This window comes from Piliocolobus tephrosceles, chromosome 6 (genome assembly GCF_002776525.5).
Source record: "Piliocolobus tephrosceles isolate RC106 chromosome 6, ASM277652v3, whole genome shotgun sequence".
Taxonomy (NCBI): domain Eukaryota; kingdom Metazoa; phylum Chordata; class Mammalia; order Primates; family Cercopithecidae; genus Piliocolobus; species Piliocolobus tephrosceles.
The window spans coordinates 94,446,091-94,456,843 of record NC_045439.1 but is presented as its reverse complement, the minus strand read 5'-3'; the positions used below and the strand labels follow the sequence as shown (position 1 = coordinate 94,456,843).

Below are 10,753 nucleotides of genomic sequence, written 5' to 3'. Positions count from 1 at the left end.
CTAGGTACCCACTTCATCTCTTATGCCCTTCTGAACCTGGCTTCCACTCTCTGAGGGTCTGGCTGGCCTTTCCTGACTGTGACCCTCCCAACTTTAGGCAGGTAGAAAGGGCCCGCTCCCATGCTCATGGCCTCTCCCTGGGCCTGTTCCTCTGATAGCGCCAACGAGACCCAGGCCCTGGGAGGCAAACTGAGACCCCTGACCTTTAGGCCACGTTGGAAGGTGGAGATGGACAGCAGGGCCAGGTCTTGCTGCTCCTCAGCGTAGCGTACCAGGTACACGTAGACAAGCTTTTTCACCTTGGGGAGAGCAGGTTTCTCAGCAGAAGGCTTCTCAGCAGGGACCTGTGCCCGCCCCCCTACCCCTGGGATGTCATCTCCCCAGGCAGCTGTGGTCCACAGGGACAAATTCTTCCAGTTGGGGAGAGCACCCGAGTGTATCCAGGTCCTTTACCTTGATCCACATCCAGTTCAAGGACATGGAGAGAGTGTCTTCTCCTGGCTCAGGGACATTTCTGAGCAGTTTGGGCCTCCAGGGGCTAAATCATTTCTTTCCTCACCCCAAGCTTGAGTTTGTTCCTGGGGGAGGTGGGAACAAGTGATCCCTCACCAGGTAGTGCTCACCTCTATGTTCTTACAGGCCACATTCTTCACCACCGCTGGAAACAGGTCTGAAGCATTCTTTCCTCGGGCAATCATCTGGGTGGTGGGGCCAAGGTAGGGGAAGAGGGACAAATCGGGAGGCACAGCACTAATTAGAGGGAAGGTCTACAAGGAGCTAAAGAGAGCTGCTCGTGGTCACCCAGGCCCCGCCCCAAGGGAGGCCCCTTCCTTCCCCTCTTACCGCCACAATCCTCTTCATGGCCTCCAGCTTTAGAGAATCCTTGTTGGTGTCCAGCATCTCCTTCAGGTCATCATGCCTGGTGGGAGGTACAAGAGGTCAACTGAGGGCACAAGGGTGGGGACGGGGTATTAATCAGGAGGGTCCAGGCACAAAGAAGGAACATGGCCAGGGGAGGCTCAGGCAGGACCTGACCCGAAGAGGGTCCAGAGCCAGGGGGAGCAAGTAAAGTACAGATCAGTGGAAACATGTGGCCAGCTAATATTAGGGGTTGAACTGTATCCTTCCTAAAAAGGATATGTTTAAGTCTTAACCCCTAGTACCTCAGAATGTAACCTTATTTGGGAACAGAGTTGTTGCAGATGTAATTAGTTAAATGCAATCCTACTTTAGCAGCCTGGGTCTCTAATCCTATATGTCTGGTTTCCTATAAGAAAACAGCCATGTGGGCTGGGCGCAGTGGCTCACGCCTGTAATCCCAGCACTTTGGGAAGCTGAGACGGGAGAATCACTTGAGCCTGGGAGTTCCAGACCAGCCTGGCAACATGGTGAAACAATGTGTCTACAAAAAATAGATTAAATTGAAATTAAAAAAAAAAAAAAAGAAGACAGCCACTTAAAGAGACAGACACAGGGAGACTACCATGTGAAGGCAGAGGACTGGAGAGATGCGTCTACAAGCCAGGGAATGCCAGAGATTGCCAGCAAACAACCAGAAGCTTTCAGCAGGGGCAAGGAAGGACTCCCCTATGTGTTTCAGAGGGAGCATGGTCCTGCTGACACCTTGAGTTCGGACTTTTGGCCTCCAGAGCTGTGAGACAATTCATTTCTGTTGTTCCAAGCAACCCAATTGTGGTACCTTTTTTTTTTTTTTCAATTACTAAACTTTTTTTTTTTAATACTTTAAGTTCTAGGGTACATGTGCACAACGTGCAGGTTTGTTACATATGTATACATATGTCATGTTGGTGTGCTGCACCCATTAACTTGTCATTTACATTAGGTATTCTTCCCAATGCTATCCCTCCCTTCTCCCCCCACCCCACGACAGGCCCCAGTGTGTGATGTTCCCCACCCTGTGTCCAGGTGTTCTCATTGTTTGATTCTCACCTATGAGTGAGAACATGTGGTGTTTGGTTTTCTGTCCTTGCGGTAGTTTGCTCAGAATGATGGTTTCCAGCTTCATCCATGTCCCTACAAAGGACACGAACTTATCCTTTTTTATGGCTGCATAGTATTCCATGATGTATATGTGCCACATTTTCTTTTCTTTTTTTTTTTTTGGTGAGACAGAGTCTCACTCTGTCGCCCAGGCTGGAGCGCAGTGGCACGATCTCGGCCCACTGCAAGCTCCGCCTCCCAGGTTCACGCCATTCTCCTGCCTCAGCCTCCCAAGTAGCTGGGACTACAGGTGCCCGCCACCAACACGCCTGGCTAATTTTTTGTATTTTTAGGGTTTCACCGTGTTAGCTGGGATGGTCTCGATCTCCTGACCTCATGATCCACCTGCCTCAGCCTCCCAAAGTGCTGGGACTATAGGCATAAGCCACCGCACCCGGCCATGCCACATTTTCTGAATCCAGTCTATCATTGATGGACATTTGGGTTGGTTCCAAGTCTTTGCTATTGTGAATAGCGCCGCAATAAGCATACGTGTGCATGTGTCTTTATATAGCATGATTTATAATCCTTTGGGTATATACCCAGTAATGGGATCATTGGGTCAAATGGTATTTCTAGTTCTAGATCCTTGAGGACTTGCCACACTGTCTTCCACAATAGTTTTAACTAGTTTACACTCCCATCAACAGTGTAAAAGTGTTCCTATTTCTCCACATCCTCTCCAGCACCAGTTGTTTCCTGACTTTTTAATGATCACCCTTCAAACTGGTGTGAGATAGTATATCATTGTGGTTTTCATTTGCATTTCTCTGATGGCCAGTGATGATGAGCATTTTTCTAAACGTTTAAAATATATTTCTAAACAGAATGGGCCAACTTAGTCACAGTAACTGTTGATCTCCATAGCAGAGCAACCCACAAAGACAGAACTGATTTTTTTCCCATAATCAGGAGTGAAAAATATACAACTCATTTCTGAACCAAAACCACAATTTCTGCAGTTTAAAATGTTTCACTGCTAATATGGCCCTGGTAGAAATTATGTAGTTTTTTTTCTTATTTAAAAAAAAATTAAAACAATTTCCTAAGACGCTGAATCCTCAATCTGGAATGTAGACTCTGAGCACACAGCAGCTCAGTTAACCTAAAAAATAAAGAAAAAATTCCCATCACCTGTCTCAGTAGGGCCTGAAAGGAGAGAAGTGGTGTGGGAAAACCCCTAGTTTAGTATGGAGAGTCATGGCCCCTTGACCCAGAGCGAGACCGTGAGTAGCCTTAGCTGGTCCTTCTCTCAGGATAAACTCGGATGTAGGAAGTTTCACTATCATGAGAGCAGAATTTGATGTCATCCAGTTTACGCAGGGCATATTCCATGTCTTCTTTTCTGAGATACTCAACCATCCCCACACCATCCTTCTGCACGTCGGCATAACAGACATCCCAAACTGCTCGCATGTGATCCTTCAGGTCCTGCCAGCTGCCTGATGAAGGAAGTCCTGAAACAAGAACTCGTAAATCAGATCTTCTTGTAGAAGGTCAATTCCTCCCACCACCGGGCCACCCACCCCGACCTCCATAAGTCCTGGGGAACTCCACACGAAGCCAACACTGGCCATAATCATAACCATTTCTTCCATAAATAGCATCCTCTGCATCTCGGGGGTCCTCAAAGCGCACGAAGGCAAAGGGCACAGGCCGTGCCCGTTCTTGAGCTCGATTTCGTGGATGCGGGCGTACTTGTAGAAAAAGTCTTCCAGGTCCTTCTCGCGCACGTCGGTCAGCAGGTCTACCACGGAGATGTGCCGGTCACCGTCACTCATTCTCGCTCATCCGCCCAGCCCAACATCCGCACATCCGCACCGCCTGACGCCGCGGGCCCGCGGGCCGCTGCCTCAGCACTCCCCCGCCTCAGCACGTCCCCACCCCTTGCCCGCGGCAGCGTCCCCGCGGGCTCTGAGGCGCTCAGTCGCACTGCATTGTGGGAACGAGGGGCAACTCGTACTTCTGATAAGGCAGTGTAGGAAATGAATGTAGCCGGGAACGAGAGAAAAGAGACAAGAGGAAGGGTTTGGGGTGGGGAAGTATGGACCCGGCTCAGGGAAAACGACCAGTTGGATGGATGAGAAGGACCAGTGGAAAAGAGGTAGATGCCAAAACAAGAGCAGGGTGCCCTTGCCCTGCCTCCAGTATGTTTCCAAGGCCTAACCTCTCAGACCAAACTGATTCCAGGGACTGGAAGGGTCCCAGAGACTCCATAGATTGTCTCACAACAAAAGACAGACCTGTCACTGAACCACTGAACAGCCATTCAAGGAATTTATTAAACTCTAGTGGGATGAATAAAGATTTGAATAAGTAATCCCTTGCACTTGGCTGAGAGGAATAAGGGTAGTGCTGAGCCAATATACAGGTTTCTTTCTTTTTTTAGATCTCATACTTCATTTCAAAAAACTGAAATTTCAAAGGGAACATTTTGTCAAACTTTTTGAAGTGACAGCAAAATTCATCTGGAAAAAAAAATCAGTAGGTAAGAACTCCAAAGAATGTTTTTGGGAAAAGAAGGGAGTAATGATAGACAACTCACCCTATTGGACTTCAAAACATAAAACTACGAGACAATGATAAAAGCTGTTTGGTACCAAGTTAAAACCAGAAGGTCAAAGGTCATGGAGGGAATTTCATAAAAGGTCTAACTTGATAAATTAGGAACCAATAACTTATCTAAGGAAGAAGAACCTCCCCCCACCCCCACTTAAATAAATGCTATTGAGACAACTGCTTTGCAGCACTTTTTTTGTTTTTTTGAGATGGAATTTTGCTCTCGTTGCCCAGGCTGGGGTAAAATGGCTCAATCTCGGGTCACTGGAACCTCTGCCTCCTGGGTTCAAGTGATTCTCCTGCCTCAGCCTCCCAAGTAGTTGGGATTACAGGCATGCGCCACCACGCTCGGGTAATTTTTGTATTTTTAGTAGAGACAGGGTTTCACCATGTGTTGTTCAGGCTAGTCTCAAACTCCTGACCTCAAGTGATCTACCCACTTCAGCCTCCCAAAGTGCTGAGATTACAGGCGTGAACCACCGCATCTGGCCAGCAGCAAATAATTTAACTTGTATACATATTTCACCCCAAAATAAATCCCACATTTGATTAACAGTTAAATTATTTTTAAATACAAAAGAAGGGAAGATTTTATTTTATTTTATTTTATTTTATTGTTTTTTTTGAGACGGAGTCTCGCTCTGTCACCCAGGCTGGAGTGCAGTGGCCGGACCTCAGCTCACTGCAAGCTCTGCCTCCCAGGTTTACGCCATTCTCCTGCCTCAGCCTCCCGAGTGGCTGGGACTACAGGTGCCTGCCACCTCGCCCAGCTAGTTTTTTGTATTTTTTTAGTAGAGATGGGGTTTCACTGTGTTAGCCAGGATGGTCTCGATCTCCTGACCTCGTGATCCGCCCGTCTCGGCCTCCCAAAGTGCTGGGATTACAGGCTTGAGCCACCGCGCCCGGCCGGGAAGATTTTATTAAGGTCATAAAATTATTAGCAACAATATGGCTAGGTTTAATTTGTATTTGTTTTTGTTTTTTTGAGACAGAGTTTCGTTCTTGTTGCCTAGGCTGGAGTGCAATGGCGCAATCTCGGCTCACGGCAACCTCCACCTCCCAGGTTCAAGCGATTCTCCTGCCTCAGCCTCCCGAATAGCTGGGATTACAGGCGTGCACCACCATTCCCAGCTAATTTTTGTATTTTTAGTAGAGACGAGGTTTCTCTATGTTGGTCAGGCTGGTCTCGAACTCCCGACCTCAGGTGATCCGCCCACCCCAGCCTCCCAAAGTGCTGGGATTACAGGCGTGAGCCACTGCGCCCAGCCCTTTTTTTTTTTTTTTTTTTTGAGACAAAGTCTCACTCTGCTGCCCAGGCTGGAGTGCAGTGGCGCAATCTTGGCTCACTGCAGCCTCGGCCTCCTGGGTTCAAGTGATTCTCATGCCACAACCTCCTAAATAGCTGAGATTACAGGCGTACACCACCATGCTTGGCAACTTTTTTATATTTTAGTAGAGATGGTATTTCGCCATGTTGACCAGGCTGGTCTCAAACTCCTGGACTCTAGTGATTTGCCTGCTTCGGCCTCCCAAAGTGCTGGGATTACAAGTGTGAGCCACTGTCCCGGGCCTAGGTTTAATTTTTAAACTTTGGAATCTAAAAACTAAATTTATGAGAAGAATAAGGCAACTATACTAGCTTCCTAGAACCACCATAACAAAGAACCATAGGCCAGGGCTCACACTTGTAATCCCAGCACTTTGGGAGACTGAGGCAGAAGAATTGATTGCTTGAGCACAGGAGTTGGGACCAGCCTGGAAAACATAGTCAGATCCTGTTTCTACAAAAATAAAAAAAATTAGCCAGGCATGGTGGCACGTGCCTGTAGTCCCAGCTACTCAGGAGGCTGAGGTGGGAGGAACACTTGCACCAAGATGTTGGAGGCTACAGTGAGCTATGATCATTCTACTGCACTCCAGCCTAAGCAACAGAGCAAGAACCTATCTCTAAAAAAAAAAACAGAAAGTACTACAGATGGTGGCTTGAACAACATAAATTTATTTGCTCACAGTTCTGGAGGCTGGAAGGCTGAGATTAAAATGTCAACAGGATTAGTTTCTTCTACAGCCTCTCTCTTTGACTTGTACATGGCTCTTGTGATATTGTAAAGAAATATATATATTTGGTCTCTATACCCCATTTCTGAGACAGAGCTCCTAAAACTCTTGACAACAGCGATGCTAGGATAACTTTTGTCCTAATATTTGGTCTTCCACCCAGTTCCTCACGCAGCAATCCTAAGACCTTTATAACTTCCTGAGTGATAGGAACATCTGACATGGAAATCCCTTGGAATTTCCTGGGTGATAGAAGCATCTTTTGTTGTTAGATGGTTGGAACTTTTTTCTTTTTTCTTTTTGTTTTTTTGACACTGAGTCTTGCTCTGTTGCCAAGGCTGGAGTGGTGCAGTGGTGCAGTGGTGCAATCTCGGCTCACTGCAACCTCCGCCTTCTGGGTTGAAGCAATTCTCCTGCCTCAGCCTCCCAAGTAGCTGGGGTAGCTACAAGCACCTACCGCCACTCCTGGCAAATTTTTGTATTTTTAATAGAGCTAGGGTTTCATCATGTTGACCAGGCTGGTCCTGAACTCCTGACCTCAAGTGATCCACCCGCCTTGGCCTCTCAACGTGCTAGGATTATAGGCATGAGCCGCTGTGCCCAGCCGAGGGTTGAAACTTTCAATCCCACTATTTGACCTCTGGGGAATGGGGAGTGGGGCTGATCGCTGAATTGATCACGTGGCCAAAGATGCGATCAATCATGAAGCCTTCATGAAAACCCAAGAGGACAGGGTTTGGAGAGCTTCCAGATTGTGGAACATGTGAAGGTGCCTGGAGGGTGGAGTGCCTGGAGAGGGCATGGGCGCTCTGTGCCCCCCTTCCATACGTCTCCCTATGCATCTCTTCATCTGGTTTTTGTCTGTATCCTTTATAATAAATGGGTAAATATAAATAAAGTTTCCCTGAGTACTGTGAGCCACTCACAGAGTTGAACCCAAGGAGGAGGGTATGGGAACTCCTGATTTATAGCCAGTTGGTCAGAAGTATAGGTGACAACTTACCACTTGCAGTTGGCATCTGAAGCAGAAGGCAGTCTTGTGGCACTGAGCCCTTAACCTAAAAAATCTAAAACTAGATTGACTTGAATTAGAGAACACTCAGTCAGTGTCCGCTGGAGAATAGGTTGTGGGTGGGGAGAAATCTCCACCCATTTTTGTGGCCAGAGGTGAAGCACTCTCTGGTAAGTGGTGTGTATGAGAGTAGGAGAAACACACTTTGGGTTTTTCTGTCTCTTACAACCATCTTCTCTGTCTTCACATGGTCTTCCTTCTGCATGCCTATATCCAAATTTCCTCTTCTTATAAAGAAGTCAGTCATACTGGATTAGGGCCCCCCTTAATAACCTCATTTTAACTTAATCATCTCAAAGGTAACATTCTGAGGTACTGGGGGCTAGGACTTCAACATACGCATTTTGTAGGGACACAAATCAGCCCATAATAGCAACAAAAGGAAAAATATTTGAGATATGGTAAATAAAAGTTTAATATTCAAAATAGAGGCCAGGCGTGGTGGCTCATGCTTGTAATTCCAGCATTTTTGGAGGCCAAGGTGGGCAGATCACTTAAGGTCAGGAGTTTGAGATTAGCCTGGCCAAGATGGTGAAACCCCATCTCTACTAAAAATACAAAAATTAGCCAGGCATGGTGGTACACACCTGTAATCCCAGCTACTCAGGAGGCTGAAGCACAAGAATCACTTGAACCCAGGAGGCGGAGGTTGCAGTGAGCCGAGATCGTGCCACTACACTCCAGCCTGGGTGACACAGTGATACTCCATCTCAAAAAAAGAAAAAAAAGGAACTGATATACATGTATAAGGTCTCTCTCCAGCATTCACTGTCAGGGCTGCTACAAGCCTATCTGCCATCTGCATGCCCCTCCAGGTAGACACAGCCCTGAGCTGTTGCTCCCCGTTCCATGTGTGGATCATGGGCTGGTATTCCTTGGCCAGATGCCCTTGTGCACGTGAACAATGTGCCTAACCATACTCAGAGGATGCAGAACTGGTGATCAAGAAGTGATCAGAGAATTGTGAATAAACCCATGAAAAAAGAATGTGTCTATATACAGCTGATAGAGTTGTGTGAAACTGATGCACTCATATGTTGCCAAGACAATTCCAAAATGTGGTGACAGCTGTGTGTGGGGACTCGCACACACTAATTTCGCAGGTGACACTCTGGTAACCCACAGCTTTGACCCAGGCACAAGAATTCAGCTTGAGAAATATCACCAGTGATAAAAATTTAAAATCAGGCCGGGCACAGTGACTAACGCCTGTAATCCCAGCACTTTCGGAGGCTGAGGCGGGCGGATCACAAGGCCAGGAGATCAAGACCATCCTGGCTAATATGGTGAAACCCCGTCTCTACTAAAAATACAAAAAAAATTAGCCGGGCATGGTGGTGGGTGCCTGTAGTCCTAGCTACTCGGTAGGCTGAGGCAGGCGAAAGGCATGAACCCAGGAGGCGGAGCTTGCAGTGAGCCAACATCGCACCACTGCACTCCTGCCTGGGCAACAGATTGAGACTACATCTAAAAAAAAAAAAAAAAAAATTCATTGTGTGCCAAGTTAGTCACAGACATGCAACATTTAGAAGTGACAGAAAATCAGAAATGTTTTCTGTTAGGAGAGGAAAGAACATGATAACAGCCATAAAGAGGCAAATGACTGCTGCTAATGCTAAGAAATGAGGGACAAATGCTGAGAGGAAGAGAACCCGATACAACACGCGCCTTAGTCACAGGGCTGCAGAAATGCGTGAGTACCTAATGTCAAATGAGAAGAGGGGCACTAAGAAGTCACTATCCCAAGAATTTTAGAAACTGTCTTTCCTAAAGAGATTTTTTATGGAAAGCGAAATAGAAAGATGATGCCTTTCAGCATTATCTGAGGCCCTCACTATCTGTCATGTGAGGACAGAAGAAAATATCCAGCCCCATCATGTTATCTGAAACTCCTCCACCTGGGGGGATGCCCCCCAAATCAGAGGACATCTTCTACTCTGCCAGGGTCAGGCCAGGGCCCAAAGATAATCACCCTCTTACACTCCTAAACACAGATGAGACTGTGAGTTTCTTAGTGGGTAGGAGGCTGAGCTCAGGACACCTGGGGCATGGGCATAGGTACAGACCATTGAGCTGGGTAGGCCTGGGCAGCACCAAGGGCCTAGGAACAGTGACAGAGCTGGGCACCAGCTTCCCTGAGATACAAATGCACAACACTGCACCCCAGGATCCTCCGTACGCACACCCCACAGACAACTACACATTGATACCACCCACATATACCACAGACACGCCCATGTCCCCTGACAGACATACCTACACCTCACGGACAGCTCATACAAACATACCTACAGGCCCCACAGACACTCGTAGAATCCATACATAAACCCATGCACACCCACAAAATCCTGCCTACGCAACACCCGGAGAAACACACTCCCCCACATATAGACACCTACCATAGAAAAACTCTACACACACAAACCCCCACACTTGGACACCCACACAACTCACCTACACACCTACAAACCCCCCAGACATATACCACCACAAGACCTCTCCCCACTCTCCCACACCCTCATAGAGACACACATATCCCATACTTGTACCCCACAGACACATATCACAAGATCTCTCCCTGCTGCCCCACACACACCCCACACATGCCCCCAACAGACATAAACCACCACGAGACCTCTCCCTGCTCCCCTACACCCTCATAGAGACACACACACCACACATGTTTCCCCCCAACACACACGCCACAGTCACATCTAATACACAGACAACTTGGACCAAACTTGGTCTCTCCAGTCTCATTCACCAAAATGGTCCAGTGGACTCCTAGTTGAGATTTTTGATGATAAATGTTGGCTTCTAAGATCAAATATATCCAGCCCAAGGAGTCCCCTGATCCCCTTCTGAGGGGTCACCCTGGGACAGCTTTTCCCTGGGCTTCCGTGGAAGGAGAGCCAAGTTTGCCCAATCTCCTTTAACTCTGGGTATTCCCTTCCTCACCACACCCAAAAATGCCACATGTGCCTGTCAAATGCACACACCCCAAGGCATCCTCCCCACCCAGCCTAGTGTGTACATTCCAGGCCCCTGAAGGAGAAGGGGAAT

General features: G+C 47.5%; 1 protein-coding gene and 1 pseudogene across 4 annotated transcripts in view; both read right to left on the bottom strand.

The window, feature by feature from the left end:
• AP3B2 (adaptor related protein complex 3 subunit beta 2) overlaps window positions 1–10,753 on the bottom strand; it is a 50,258-nt gene that overhangs the window by 28,564 nt on the left and 10,941 nt on the right. For 3 of the 4 annotated variants that reach the window (XM_023187184.2, XM_023187180.3, XM_023187181.3), the window contains exons 2-4: window positions 844–919; window positions 624–698; window positions 204–299 (exon numbers count right to left, since the gene is read on the bottom strand). In XM_023187184.2, coding sequence (XP_023042952.1) covers window positions 204–299; window positions 624–698; window positions 844–919 — 247 coding nt within the window. The remainder of the gene's footprint in view (window positions 1–203; window positions 300–623; window positions 699–843; window positions 920–10,753) is intronic. The other variant, XM_023187183.2, reaches the window with a different exon arrangement.
• LOC111522896 lies at window positions 3,141–3,808 on the bottom strand (annotated as a pseudogene).